At 53.6% G+C, this 14,034-nt stretch overlaps 2 protein-coding genes across 3 annotated transcripts; both read left to right on the plus strand.

The window, feature by feature from the left end:
- Positions 1 to 253: 253 nt before the first annotated feature.
- Positions 254 to 1,099, plus strand: LOC148110821 (uncharacterized). The gene has a single exon (XM_087860630.1). The coding sequence runs from the start codon at positions 254 to 256 to the stop codon at positions 1,097 to 1,099; it is 846 nt and encodes a 281-aa protein (XP_087716756.1).
- A 3,752-nt stretch (positions 1,100 to 4,851) lies between these two features.
- On the plus strand, positions 4,852 to 11,013 carry SPATA3 (spermatogenesis associated 3). Of its 2 annotated transcripts, XM_087867384.1 has the most exons (4): positions 4,852 to 4,949; positions 5,025 to 5,248; positions 8,586 to 8,760; positions 10,908 to 11,013. In XM_087867384.1, the coding sequence occupies exons 1-4, from the start codon at positions 4,852 to 4,854 to the stop codon at positions 11,011 to 11,013; spliced, it is 603 nt and encodes a 200-aa protein (XP_087723510.1). The 2 variants fall into 2 exon arrangements, with proteins under 2 accessions (XP_087723510.1, XP_087723485.1); XM_087867359.1 differs by having other exon boundaries at positions 4,852 to 5,248.
- The last annotated feature ends 3,021 nt before the right edge of the window (positions 11,014 to 14,034 follow it).

A 14,034-nucleotide genomic window follows, 5' to 3' on the forward strand; every position in this document is an offset into this window, starting at 1 on the left:
AGATAAAAGGATTTCCCCTTTTGACACCACAGACGGACAAAATGACAAGAGAAACCAAACAGCTGGTGTTGCAGCGGCGCGAGGCAGCGACTTCCCTATGTCGGAAGATTTCCAAAAAGTAGAGGGCGGAGGCCTTTGGTCAGGACAGAAAGAGGTAGGGCGCAGGGGTATTGTGACATGCTCCGGGGAAGGGCAGCTTGTCCCGCAGCCAACGGAGGCCCGGGCCCAGAGGGGCAAGAGCGCCGGACCGGACATGGAGCCTGGGGCCGGGCCGTCCAGGGCCTCGCAGGACAGGATGGCCGAGTCGCAGCAAGAGGCTCGGGCCCAGTGCATCGAGGGCCACGGCCAGGTACTGCTGTTCGGCGAGCTCTGGAAGCAGGATGAGTGCTGCCTGACCCTGCAGGACGTTCTGGAGCAGGTCCCAGATGATCATTCCGCCGGGCCCTCGTCCACCCGAGGCACGAGCGGCCACAGCAGCTCGGGCAACTGCGCCACGCGGCGGCCCAAGCGTCCCTGCGAGAGCTTGCGGAGCGGCGCCGACTGCCCGGCCGCCAAGTCCAGGCGCTGCGCCCCGAAGAGACCGCGCGATAGGTGCAAGGCTGCGGACCCGTGCGAGAGCGTGAAGGCTCCGGCTCCGTCTGAGACCTCCCGCTGCGAGGAGGCGGAGGAGCCGGAGGCGGGGTGCTGGATTCCCTGCCCAAGACCGGCGCCGCCCGAGCGCAGCGCCCGGCTGCTCCTGGTGCTGTGCCGCGCGTCGGCGCTGTGCTCCAACCTGCCGCGGCTGCAGCTGCTCCTGCAGCAGGTGCACGCGCGGGACCGCCGACCGCCCGCCGCGCTCGTCGGCATCATCGTGCAGCCGCGGCCGGAAGAGGAGGCCGAGGCGCGCCGCCGCATGGAGACCCTGCTCTGCAGCGCCTTCGCGCCGCACAGCCCCTCGGTGGAGGTGCACACGGCCGTGTTCAGCCCCAGCCGCTCCGACTGCACCCTGGACATCCAGGCCGCCGCCAGCCGAGGGCACAATGCCAGGGCGCGCGGCTGCGTCCCCCTAGTGGATCAGGAGACCCAGACGGATGGTGAGGGGCCGAGAGCGGGCGGGTGAGAAACAGCAAGGACGGAGGGAGTGCTGTCCTGGTCCAGGGGAGAGGACAAATGCCCCAAGTCACCGTCTCTCTCCTAGCGCCTCCACTTAACACCGGTTTGGGTGAAGATTAATTAGATTTCTCCCCCCAGGTGGGCTCACTGGGCCAATCTCTGGTCAAAAGTGTTCAAATGTATTTAATGTGTAGAGTTACACTTCCCACCCAGCCCACCCCCCGCCCCGCCCTGCACTCTGAATCACACTTTTACAAGGTACAGATTTGGGAGTTTGTAGGACCCAGGCCCACCCCCTCCTCTCCACATCCACTTATTCCTTGCTTGGTTCTGTTGGCTTCTGCTCTAAGAGCATCATGATTTCAGGCACCGTTCTAAGCCCTTTCAGGTCTAATCCTCGCAGCTATGCTCTGGAAGAGGTGCTCTGGCAGAATTCCTACTCCACGCTTGAGAGCTTGCCTATCAAGGAATCCAGGCCTGTGGCCCCAGAGGGTTAATCTGTGGGTCTACAGCCCCGGACAGTGGGCTCTGGAATGAGCACCAGGTGCCTTCTGTCTCTGGAAGTCCCCTCCTGAGGCGGGCAGCAGGGAAGGAAGTGCTCTGGGCAGGGAATGCCAATTCCCAGCTGTTCAAAGTTCTTCCAACCCTCCGACTGGTGGCCAGAGCAGGCTGTCCCCCCGGAGGACTAATGACCTTTCCTGACAGGTGGGGGCCAAGGGCCAGCAGGTATCCCCCAGCTGTAGATGTGAGCTTCAGGGCAAATGTTGCTCTTGGTGCCCTGGACGCAGCCAGAGGGCCGGAACCACTGGGTGTGGATTTTCACACCCTCAGAACCTTATCCTGACTTCACCTCCCCTTAGACTCAGTCTTCTCACTTTCCCAAATAGTGCTCGAGGTTGTCCTGTGGCTGCCGGGTCAGGTAGGAGAGCCCCTGGCCTGTCGACTGTTCCGTGATCCTCAGCCAAGGCCAGAAAACCCCAGTCCGTCTTTGAAAAGAACCCCTTAGTGATGCTGTCTGTGAGGTCCTTCGGCCCCCATCTTCCACGCTCACCATGCCTTCGGTGGTTTCCTGCTTTCTGTGCCTCCTACCCTCACCTTCCAGAAGCCTGAGTTGTCTCTTCTCTGGACTTTGGCCCTCCAGGGGATCCACAGTCTGAAAGTAGGGAACTCGAGAGAAGACAGGAGAAACATCACTCTAACACCAGGCAGTTTATGATCTGGGGCTCAGGGAGGGAGGGGTCCCTTCTAGTCAGGGCTCTCGAGAAGGGCTGTACGAGGAGATGGGTCCACTTGAGATGGATCTCGATGGTGGGAAGGGTTTTGACAGGGGTGGGGGCTGATAGAGGGGAAAGGCTTTCACAAATGGGAGAAAGCAAGCCTCCACGCTCACGGCTGGCAAGAACTGGACAAGGTAGCAGCAAGGGAGTCGGTGCGCCTGGGACCCTGGTCTGTGACTGTGTTCTAGAGGCGTCAGGCTTCCAGCTGGGAACTTGTGCTTCAGCTGGAAGGCAGAGGGGGCTATGGAAGACCTTCTAGCAAAGTATTCTTCCTCATCCCTCTGGGCCAACCTCTCACTCCATGAGTGCCCTCTCCCTATTTCTTGGGCCCATGCTTATGAAAGAATCCACCCATATTTTTCTCCACTGCTATAGAAAAACTCTCTGCTCCTCCCGAAGCCTCCTCTGTGTTTCCTCCATCCCTCTCCCCAGGAACGGGGACCTGTTTTCTGTGCCACTTGGCTCCTTGGTGTGAAATGACACATTTCTTTCATTTCTACCAGGAAATACTACCCGTGCGTGTTTGCCCCTTATCTAATTCATTTAAACCAGTGGTTCTCAACGAGGGGCAAGTCTCTCTCTCTCTCTCTCTCTCTCACACACACACACACACACACGCACACCCCAGAGACATTGAGCATTGTCTGTAGACATTTTTGGTTGCCACAACGGATGGGGTTGGGGGGAGGCTATTTGCTACTGGCATCTCGTGGCAGAGGCCAGGGATGCTGATAAACTTTGTACAATACACAGGAGAATTACCTGCCTCAAACAGCAAAGATTTATCTGGCCTCAAATATCAATAGAGCTGAGGTGGAGAACCCCTGGTTTAAATCAAGTTGAAGCCCCAGGCAAAAGCCCACTGGTGTCTGAAAATCTAATTTTGCAGAGATAAATGCCTTAGGAGTTCCTGACCTGTCTGCTAAATCTGGACAGGGTCCCTGACCCGGGCTTCCAGTCTCTCTGATTCTAAGTTGACCCCCTGGAGAGATCCATTGCGCTTGACTTTAGAGAATTACCACTTCTTGTATACTCACCTGCTCCTTGAACCTCCTTGTGCTGACGGCCAACCAAATTCAATCCGACTTTATTGATCTGAGCTGTCTTCCACTTCTAATCCTTGGTGCTTTTCTTAAAGAATTCAATCTTTTCCCTCAAGGGATTTTTTTAGCCCATTGATTTTTAAGGCCTCTATAATTATCTGATTCCCTGTTGCCTTGTGGAATCCTGAAATGAAATAGCCTTGAATGGGAACATAGCCCTGTCAATGCTTCCAACCAGCCGTGTGACCTTGGAAGGTGATTTAACTTCACTAAACCTCAGTTTCTCTTCTGCAAAAAGAGAATCATTAAGGTCTTTTCAGGCTCTAGAATCCCTAAAATATTTTCTGTCATTTCACATTTCACATCGGGTCTGGCCTTGCGTGGAGCCACCTTCTAGCAACGTCTGCCCTAAACCCTATCCTGGGCCAAGAGCTTCACCCCCCCCCCCCACCCTGAGCATGGGGCTCACAGCTGAATACTCACCCACCCACCTAGCGACACACTATGGCGGAGGTAGAATCTTCTGGTGTGAACACACTCTATGTTGCAGTCATAGTGTGAAGTTTAGGATTGTCTTTTCAAAATGCCTTATCCGCTTCTATCCTGAAAGGAAAATCATATTTTTACCTTCAAGAAATATTCACAGTCCCCTAATTGACCCGACGAGTTTGGGGTTTGAGAGGTAGTCCGTGGTTGCCGCGAATGAGTTCAAAGAAAGTGTAGTTTTCCAAACAACTGTTTTACAGACACAACTCTTTTGTCAAAAGCAAGGGTTCTTATCAAAGCTGGGGATCCCCAGCCCCTTCCCACAATGGGGAGGGCAGGTTTTTGGAAGAAGGGAGAAGCTACTTTAAGATCTTCTGAATGGGGAGGGAACAGCTGAGATGGGAGAAGCCTGTGGACCTCCCGTGGACCCCCAAATCTTCACTAAAGTTACCTAAAACTCACAGAATGCATGGTGAAGTGGTTTGTTTGGCTTTGGTGTGTGGAAACCGGTGACAGAGCTGGGCGGCACAGCCAGGGTGTCTAAGAGAGAAACCGAGACGCGTAGGGACCCAGGAACACACCAGCAGAGAGGCGCCTGAAGGAGGCGCTCTGGTCGCAGCTTCGTGGGGGTCCAGGATGTCGCAGTCCCTGTGGCCAGCCTGACCCAGGTCCTGAGGGCCCAGCAACGGCCCTCTGCCCATCCCAGTCGCTGGGGAGGAGGGAGGACAGCAGGCTGGTGCAGGCAGAGAAGACTGTCCCCAGAGCCCTGCCATAGGAACCGCCCTGGCTTTTGTGACCTCACAGGAGGGGTGGAGGTGACTGTTCTCCGTGGGGCTTAGGTCCATCCCGAGGCCAGAGCCTTCCCCCAGGGCAGGGCAAGCGGCCCCTCCAGGAGGGAGCCGGAAGATTAAGCAGCTCCATGTAGGTCCACGTTTAGGTGAAGAGAACCCACCATGAGGAAGGGCAAAAGGAAGAAGCCGGAGTCCAAACGCCATGGCTCCACCTCACAGCGCGCCAGCTCCGAGTCCACGCCACAGCACGCCAGCTCCGAGTCTACACCACAGCAGCCCAGCCCCAGATCTACCCCCCAGCCCAGCCCCGGATCCACCCCCCAGCCCAGCCCCAGCTCTACCGTGCAGCAGCCCAGCCCCGAATCCACCCCCCAGCAGCCCAGTCCCAGCTCCACCCAGCAGCAGCCCAGCTCCGGCTCAACCCTGCAACCCAGCTGTGAATCCACTCCCCGACAGCCTACACCCCAGGCTCTCCCAGCTCCCGAATCCAACCCCTCCACCAGGGGCCTGGCGCCTCAGGACACTAACACAAAAGCATCCTCTCGATCCAGGAAAACAGGTGGGCAGGCTTCTAACTCAGGAACTTCTAGCCTTCCTGCTGATGGAGTCCTAGGGTCCCCCAGAGGCGGGTTCAGTTTGGGTAGTGGTGCATGGTTGACGTGTCTTCTGGAACCGTGCTGGTGAATTGTGAGGGTTTGGGGTTTTGTTTTTACACAGGAGACCAGGATTCCTGGATTTTGCCATTCCTCACCATCCTGAGTCTCAATGAAGGAGGCGGCCACACATACATACTGACATTGCACTTGGCTTGGTGGTGATACTAGCTTATTAGGAGTCAGAAGTGCCGTGTGGCTGCTCATAGATAAAAACCAGGGATGTGTTAATAGAAATATACGGTTTAGGACAAGGGAGGTGGTCATACTCCGTCCTCATCAGGCTATCCTTGTGGGCTGTAAAAGATGCCCAGCGATCTAGTCCAAAGAAGATAATGGGGGATGAGGGGGTGGGAAAGCAAGAACCATTTGATGTAGGGGATTTGGTTGAAGGAATTGGAGGAAATCTGTCTGTCAAGTAAAAGATGTGAGTAGACTTGTTCTGTGTTGCCCTCCGATGTCTATGGGTTGCCAGATAAAATATAGGACCCCCAGTAAAATTTGAGTTTCAGATAAACAACAAACAATTTTTTTGTGTAAATGTGTCCCAGATATTGCATGGGTATTCTGTATTTTTATCTGCAAAATCTGGCAACCTTACCCACAGAAGACACTAGAGACAGGCAGATTTCTGCTCAACACAAAGACGTTCCCAGCAATTAGCTCTGTCTGAAAATGGAATGGCTGTCTAGGAAAAGTGATTCTCCACCTGGTTGGGTAGCCAGAGTCTGAATGAGCGTTGGATTGGGAATTCAAGTGGAGTTTAGGAGACAGGATGGTTAATACTACTACTAACTACTACTACTAATAATAATAATGGTAGTAACTAACTAACAGTTACCATCGAGCATTTACCATGTACCTAGCATTCAGCTCAGCTGTCTGTGCGAACCTTCCCGTTTAACAGTCCTATAAAGGAAGTATTATCATCATGCTTTCCCTTTTATAGATGGGGGAACTGAGGCTCAAAGAAATCAAACAACACACTCTCGAGCAGGCACTGACAGCACTGAGAGCAGGACCTCTATCTATTCTGACTCCATAATCCTTACTCTTAACTGCAGCATTGACCTTCTGGTCCCAAGAGCCCTGTGGTTTCCCCAGGAGGAAGAACACCCTTCTCTGAGCTTCTCTTGGCTTCACCATGAGCCAGTGGTCCTGAGCAGGCCACACTCTCTGGACCACAGTTTATTCCTCAGGGATGGTGTGGATATAAACTACACGTGAGATGTGAGTGAGAGGGGTAGCTCCAAGCAGTTGCTGGGACAACGGTATTTCCGTGGCTAAGAATCAATTCATTCTTAACATGTAGAAATGGTTTGGAGTGTTACATATTGCATATATTGTGATCATCAACCACTGACGGAAACATTTCTGGATTACGGCCTTCAGAACTGATATCTGCAGAAAGCAAAATGTTCCATCCCCACATCTTTTAAGGAATGTGTGTGGTTCACCCCTAGGGAGGAATTCTGCTTATTGAGAAAGCCAAGCAGGAGACAGGGTGGTCCACCCATGGTTACAGTGGACACCCTGCACTTCTCTGCCAGAGGAATTTTCTCCCTTCGAGCCAGGGAGGGAAAAATGTTGGTGATAAGGGACGAAGGCGTGTACATAAGGGCGCCATTTTCTAAAATCCAAATCTTTTTTTTAAAAGGATTTTATTTATTTATGTAAGGTGGGGAGGGGCTGAGGGAGAGGAAGAGGGAGCATCTCAAGCAGATTCTGAGCCAAGTGCAGAGCCCAACATGGGGCCTGATCCCACGACCCTGAGATCATGACCTGAGCCAAAATCAAGAGTCAGACACTTGACTGACTGAGCCACCCAGGCGCCCCTAAAATCCAAATCTTTTTGGATGCAGAAAACACTGTAGTTTCAGAAAGTATTAGCCTTCCACTAAAATGGCTGTAATCAAAAGATGGACAATAACAAATGTTAGGGGAAGCTATGGAGAAACTGAAACCCTTGTCCATGGCTGGAGGGAACGTAGAATGGTGCAGCCAACGTGAAGTTACCATATGACCCAGCAATTCCACTCCGGGGGACATACCCAAGAGAATTGAAAACAGGATCCATACAAAAACTTGCACGTGAATGTTCACAGCAACATTAGTAATGGTAGCCAAGAAGTGGGACAAACTCACTATCAACTACCTGATGAATGGGTAAAAAACATGTGGTATGTCCATACAACGGAATCCTATTTGGCACCACTGACACATGCTACAACGTGGGTGAGCCTCAGACACATTAGGCTAAGTGAAAGAAGCCAGCCCACCAAAGCCCACATGTTGTATATGATTCCATTTCTGAAATGTGCAGGATAGGCAAATCCATTGCCCGGAACTGAGGGGAGGTGGGGAAAGGTAGTGACCGCTAATGGCCATGGGGTTTCCTTGGGGGTGGGAATAAAAGTGTTCTGGAATTAGACAGTAATGATGGTTTTGCACCTTTGTTAATATACCAAAAACCACTGAGCACTTTAAAGGGTAAATTTTATGCCACAGGAATTAAATGTCTATTTTTTTAAAAAAATTTGACAAAGAAAAAAGATAAGGCTTGCCCTTTAGAATCCCTTCCTTCCCCATTCCAGAGAAGGTATCTGCCATGGGCAGGTCTAAGGAGGAGCGGGCGGCATCTGCCAGGTTGATCACTGGTTTCATGGAGCCTACGTTGGAAGAACGTGTTGCTGTGTCAAGAAGCCAGGACTGAAGTCATTACACGAGGAGGGAACCAGCCAGCCAGAAGTCCTGCTGTGCAGCAGCCGAAGGCACCATCTCTGAGTCCCACTGGCATCCTTAGCAGAGGACAAACAGGAGAGAAGTTTGGGAAAGTGTTTCCAGTACTGTAACTGGAGCAGCCGCTGTCTTCTGGATTAATCAACAAACCCCAGAAGAATGGACCGTGTTCCAGTGGAATCTCAGGGCCGCTCTCCTGCTGCTGTCATTTTCTGTCAATTCCACGGAAGGAGCACTGAACAAGTTAGAAGCCCTGAGCTGAAGCCCACTTCTTCAAATCTACTTGTTACAAGGCATCCCATCTATTCTTTGAGCCTCAGTTTCCCTGTTTGTAAACTGAGAATAAAAATAATGGCGCCATTATTTCGAAATGGCCCGGGGAGCTCCAGTCTGTAAAACAACCAGTTTCCCCTGTGGCTAGTCTTCTCTCCCGTGTCTCCGTAGCTCTCCCCAGCCTCCTGGAGGCAGGGGGTCCCTCATCGCTCTCCTTCTCTGTCCATCCAGGGGCTGTGACTCGTGCGGGCCCACGGGCCTTCTGTTCCTGTTCCACTTGCCCCGGCAGCTCTGCTTGCTGGCGTCGCCTGGGCCTGTGTCACAGCCGCATCTTTGATGTCCTCCTTCCTCGGGCCTGGCCCACCATGCCAGGGAGAGGATCTCCAAGCCTCCTCACTTTCTACAGGTTCTGGAGCGTGTGGGGGGGCTGGACCCTCGGGGCACTCGGTTCCCAGGGCCGGGCTTTGCCCTGGACCCTGTTAGTCGCCATGTTGTAACTTCTTCTTGGGAATCCCAGGCAGAAAGAAAGCCTCTCTGGGGTGACCACTTCCCAGGGTTTGGCACCCTGCCCTTTCTGACCAGACCCATGCCCTGGGGACCCCCACCTGCACAGACAGGGGCCAGTTTTCTTCCCTACCAGGAATTGCTTCTTTGGGAGGCTCGCGTTTCTTTTCTCCATGGGCGCACTCCTTCCTCAGAGTAGACTCCCTGACAGCCCTTAGTAAAGTCCCTGTCACTCAGAGCTTTGTGATTAAATGCTCTGTTGGGCCACTGGCCTCCTTCTGTGGCCCATACCATAGCTGAGAGCTCCAGGTGCTTGACCTGCATATGAATTTCCCCCAGAATTTAGTGATAAATACTGATTGCAACTCACATGGCCCATTGGTAAGAGCAAGACCTCCAGCCCCTTCAGAGGGCTTCGAGCAATTTCTGGCAGTCTCCACAGGGGACATGCCCCAGGCTGTTCTGTCCGTGGCAGGGCAGTCTCCCACAGCATCAACCCTAGTACCTGCCCTTCCTTTCCTTTCCCATGAAGCCATCAGGAGAAAGCCCCCTGGTGGCTGCTTGGGAAGACGCCTGTGCAGAAAACCAGACTGTAGACATCAGTCTGCTTTCCCAGTGGTGCAGGGCTATGTGCGTCCCTCTGCCCCCAGCTCTGCACCCCAGAGTAGCTGCGCCTGTACTCAGGGTCTCACCAATGTCCACAAAGAGGCTTCCGGCTTGGGGATCTCATACGCCTAAACCAGGAGCCGAGCCCACCCCTCACCCTCTTCCCGCTCCTCTTCCTGGTCTCTCCCCCATCAAATGCCCTCTCCTGTCCATCCTTGAAAAGCACCATCTCTCAGACATAAGAGAAGCAAACAGCTACCCAGGTGTGTTGGGAGAACATGTGTAGAGCTAAAAATACTCTACAATCCGGTAAGTCCCATCAAGGATCCACCTGCCCGGCACTCACCCCTACTGATTTCCTCCCACGCCCTTAGTACTTCTGTCCATCTGGTGTCGAGCCGTGCCATGGACTCGTATCACTTTAAAACCAACAGGTGGGAACACCTCCTCGGCGTAGAATACTAGGCGCTATGAGGAAAACCAGAACAGGGAATCCGACCCTTTAAAATCGTACAGTCCACGTGGCAAAGCTGAGACGTGTACATTTAGAAACTAAGATGGAAGCCAGGAAGTGACACCTGCCCCATAGGTGTTCAAAGAGCTTCCGAAAAAGAGGGTGCTCACTCCAAAGTCAGGTTCCACAGAGACTTTGTAGTGTCAATGGTTTCTACCTGTGCTGAGTCTAGAAGAGTCTTGGGATCTTCCCGTGGCTTAACATGAAAAGAGAGAGCATTCTAGGTGGAGGGAAAGGTAAAAGCAAGGCGGCTCAGCATGAGGGACGGGAGGGGGAGGGGCAGAGGGGCGGTCTGGCCGGGGTGAGACCTGTAGTCTCAATTCTGCTCAAATTACAGCACCAGCTTCCATAATCTTTACATTTCTCCGTGCAGTGGAAGGTTGGATCTTGGCTTTAAATAAATACACATCCCATTAAACAAGATTCCCTACTTTAGCAGGATTGTTGCCCAAAAGGATATTGCGTTTTGTGAAAGCCTTCCTCACAGTCATTAGCACGACGGTACAGCTTCCTCGCCTGTGTGGTGGGCGTCACATGTGGCTTCCTCAGATTCTTCTCCAAAATGGAGCCTCGTGATAGAACCTACTTCACAGGGTGGTTAGAAGGCTTGAGGAAGACACCGGGTGTGAGATGTTTAGCATGGGGCCTGGCGCATGGCAGCCTTAACCGCCTTCATATCCCGCTCCCTGAGAGTCCCAGCCGAGAGCTGGCATCCCGGGCTTGCCCGTCCTCAGAGGCAGGGGTCCTGTGGCAGGGAGTCATTGGATGGGGTGGGCAGAGTCGTATTCCCTTGAGAGGAGCATCAGTGGCGGGGAGATGGGCGTTGCTGAAATCCTGAGGGGACCCTACAATTCCTGCTTCCCCTGTCTGCAGACAGGCGCTAGAGTCCAGCTGCCCCCAACCTGCGGGCTTTCTGTTTTGCTCTACAGAAAACCTACAAGGAAACACTCCACTCATCGTAATTCGCGTGCTCCAAGCTCTCGGGACTGCTGCTGTGGCTCTGGGGGCCCTAGGAGCTGCCTATTACACCATTGAATCCTTGTGAGCAAACCCCCAGGCCCACGGTCCGGCAGGTACGTGGACCCCCTTTGTGCCCACGCCCCCTGGCAGGGGTAACCCTCAAGCCCACTGGGTCACCGTGCCTGCAGTGCAGGGCCGAGGGAGTGTCTGTCCCTTCTTGGAATAAAGGAGGAATTTATGAGTGGACCAAGCCCCCAGCCTCTCAGGGAAAGCTTAAGAACTGAGTGACTTTCTGGCCTCAGGCTCACGTGGCACGGCTCTCTCAAGCAGCCCTGACACTCTTGATGATTCTAGACCCATTATTGGGATTGTCAAATCAGAGTTCCCCCCAACCCCCACCGGTGGGGCGTTCCTAGTCACAGATCCCAGACAGGAAGAAGCCGGAGGGGTGGAACAGAGGTTCCCGACCCTCCTCATCACCTCCTTTGGAACTTTCTCCCTGTTAAGAGAACTTTCCCTTCTGAAGTGCTACTTATCTTTCATGGCCTGGTCCATTGCTTCCATAAGCTCTTCCCCCACTGCAGTTCCAGTGATTTCTCCCATCTTTTTAACACTGTTTTTTCCAGCCTATGCCATCCTGTATTGTAGATGATTTTTTGGTACCTGTGTGACCTGTCTCTGCAGGTTTATTGCAAGATCCTGGAGGGCAGGGAGCGTGCCTTACACAGCATCTCCAGTCCTCCCCTGTCTCGAGCCAGGCTCCTAGGGGCAGAGCCTGAGACACGAATTTGGGTGCAGAGGATTTATGAGGGAAAATGGGAATGAGAGGTTAAGAGAGGACAGAGGAAGGAGTAGAGCAAGGAGGAGGTCTCTGCTGGAGTCCAGCCTCAGCCTGATCCCGGGGGAGCTCTGGTGCGTGAATTACATCACAGACCCTGTCTCACCATGGGGCAAGAAGATTGGCCTTCTGTGCCCCCCATCATTGAATCATTGGCAATAGGGGCGGGCCTGGGGAGTGTATGTCTTTGTGGAAAAGCGGATCCCGTTTGTCTTCCCCTGAGAACAAGTTATTGGGGAAGGAGGCAGCTCTGAGCTGTTAGCTGCCAACATTCACGGTTCACGGGACTGGGGAATGGATGCCCCAGCCCAGAAAGAGGATCTGGGTGGGCGCCAAGAGCACCCACAGGTGTCCCCATTGCCAAATCCACCAGCTGTGAGTGCCTAATAATGGGGGGTAGTCAGCTGGTAATGGCAGCTTTTCAACCCACCCCCAGACCTCCACCAGCCGCAGGAATGGGCAGGGAAGGGCCACAGTAGGGCATGTGCTCAAAGTATCTCAGAAGTCCGACCCAAAAAGTAAACTCACCATCTGCTCGGGGGCTCTGCCGCCTGATCTAGGGACTTTCGTGGAAGAAAGGAAGCACCTAAGGCTTCATGAAATACCACGGTAGCTGAGAACCTCAGTTTCCCCATCTGTAAATAAGGAAGATATGGGACCTCTGTCTTGAGATTGCTGGAGTATGAGATAAGGTGCTCAGAGGGCAGGGCTGGCCAGCTGGCCGGTCTTGCTACTATCACCATCGTGGGAGTGGTCGGAAAGATGCAGGCTTGGGAGTCGGAGCTGTAGGTTCCGGTCTTGGCTCTGCTATGTGGTGGCTGGGTCGTAGGGGGCACATCACCCAACTTCTGTGAGAGGCACGTCATTGCGAAAGAAGGAAGACTAGTAACTACCTCCAGGGGGGATGGTTCTGGGGATTAAATGAGGGAATGTTGTGACACACCAGGCCGGTCACAGGGGTTGGGTAGGTGGTGGTGACCGGCAGTCTGAAGAATGCCCCTGAGCTAAAGCAGTTTGTCCTAGAGGCTCCTTACAACAGGGCCCATGGTGTCCCCTTGGGTCCTGTCACTGGCAGCAGGCAAGCGTGAGGTCGGATCCCCTCCTACATCCAGTATCTCTGGGGCCTGGAGCAAGTTCCTTAACTACCGCCATCTTCCTCTTGTTAAATGGGAGTAACACCTGTCACTGGGTTGTTGGGGGAGTGGGTGGAAAATACGCGTATCGAACACTTAGCAGAGGGCCCCCCCAACAGATGAGGCACAGCTGCCCCATCAGCATCATCATCACCTCTTACCTCAGTGTTCCCCAAGCTCGGCCGACTTTGACACCTGCAATATCCTTCCTCCTTTTAAAATTAGCTTTCTTTTTAACTTAGATGCATTTATTTTCAAGGGAAATTTAAGGCTGGCCATAAATGGAAAATCCTATCGCTCGCCATAAAAAGACTCACAGTAGATATAAATCCAAAATGTCATGGAATTCTAGCTGATGAGGGTGCCTGAGAAAGGCTCAGCTCTCGAGGCAGTGCCCTGTGTGTTCCAAGGACACGCGTTGGACGTTAAGACTGGCAGCTCCACGATGGGACGCTGTCTTTCAATGCTTTAACCAGGGTTGAAAGATGAATGGCAGGGATCCCGGTTTCTTAATGTGCCATCAGCACCTCCGTAGTTCACACAGCGCTGAGCCCTGCGTGGAGGGGCCCAGGGAGGGGAGGAGGGAGGTGGCTGACAGCAAGGAGGGCTAGCGAAGCGGTTGTGGGGAGGGGAAAAACGGGAGGAGGGGAGCAGAATGGAACCCCATCCAGGGCCTGGAGTAGGTCACTCCCCGCCACTGAGAGTGAATCTGTGGCAAACCTCACAAGACTCCCCGGAAACTGAGGCTATGAGTGTGTTGGGGGTTCTAGTGGCCGGTGGGGAGTCTATGTCGCTGACGTCACTTATCAAACTTACAAATGCATGCGGGGCGTGAACGTCACACAGCTCACCTCTTCCTTCTGCTCTGAGGGGTGACTCCTTATGTCTTCTGAGGGTGGGCCCCTTGCCGGGATGCAGGGCTGGGGTGCCGCTTTCTTAGGGCCAGATACAACCAGCCCAGGGACAGAACACCCGCTTGACAGGCTGGTGCTCCCAGGGACAGACTTCCTGTCCCCACCCAGAGTTGTCCCGTGACCACTCCAGTTTCCCTTGAGGGAGAGGGAGACTGTGCCGCCCCCCTGCGTGGCCTGAGACGGGCCCCATAGCCCATGCCTGGCAATTCTG

The sequence above is a fragment of the Ursus americanus genome, chromosome 1, assembly GCF_024610735.1.
Source record: "Ursus americanus isolate L20-20 chromosome 1, mUrsAme1.1.p, whole genome shotgun sequence".
NCBI classification, from domain to species: domain Eukaryota; kingdom Metazoa; phylum Chordata; class Mammalia; order Carnivora; family Ursidae; genus Ursus; species Ursus americanus.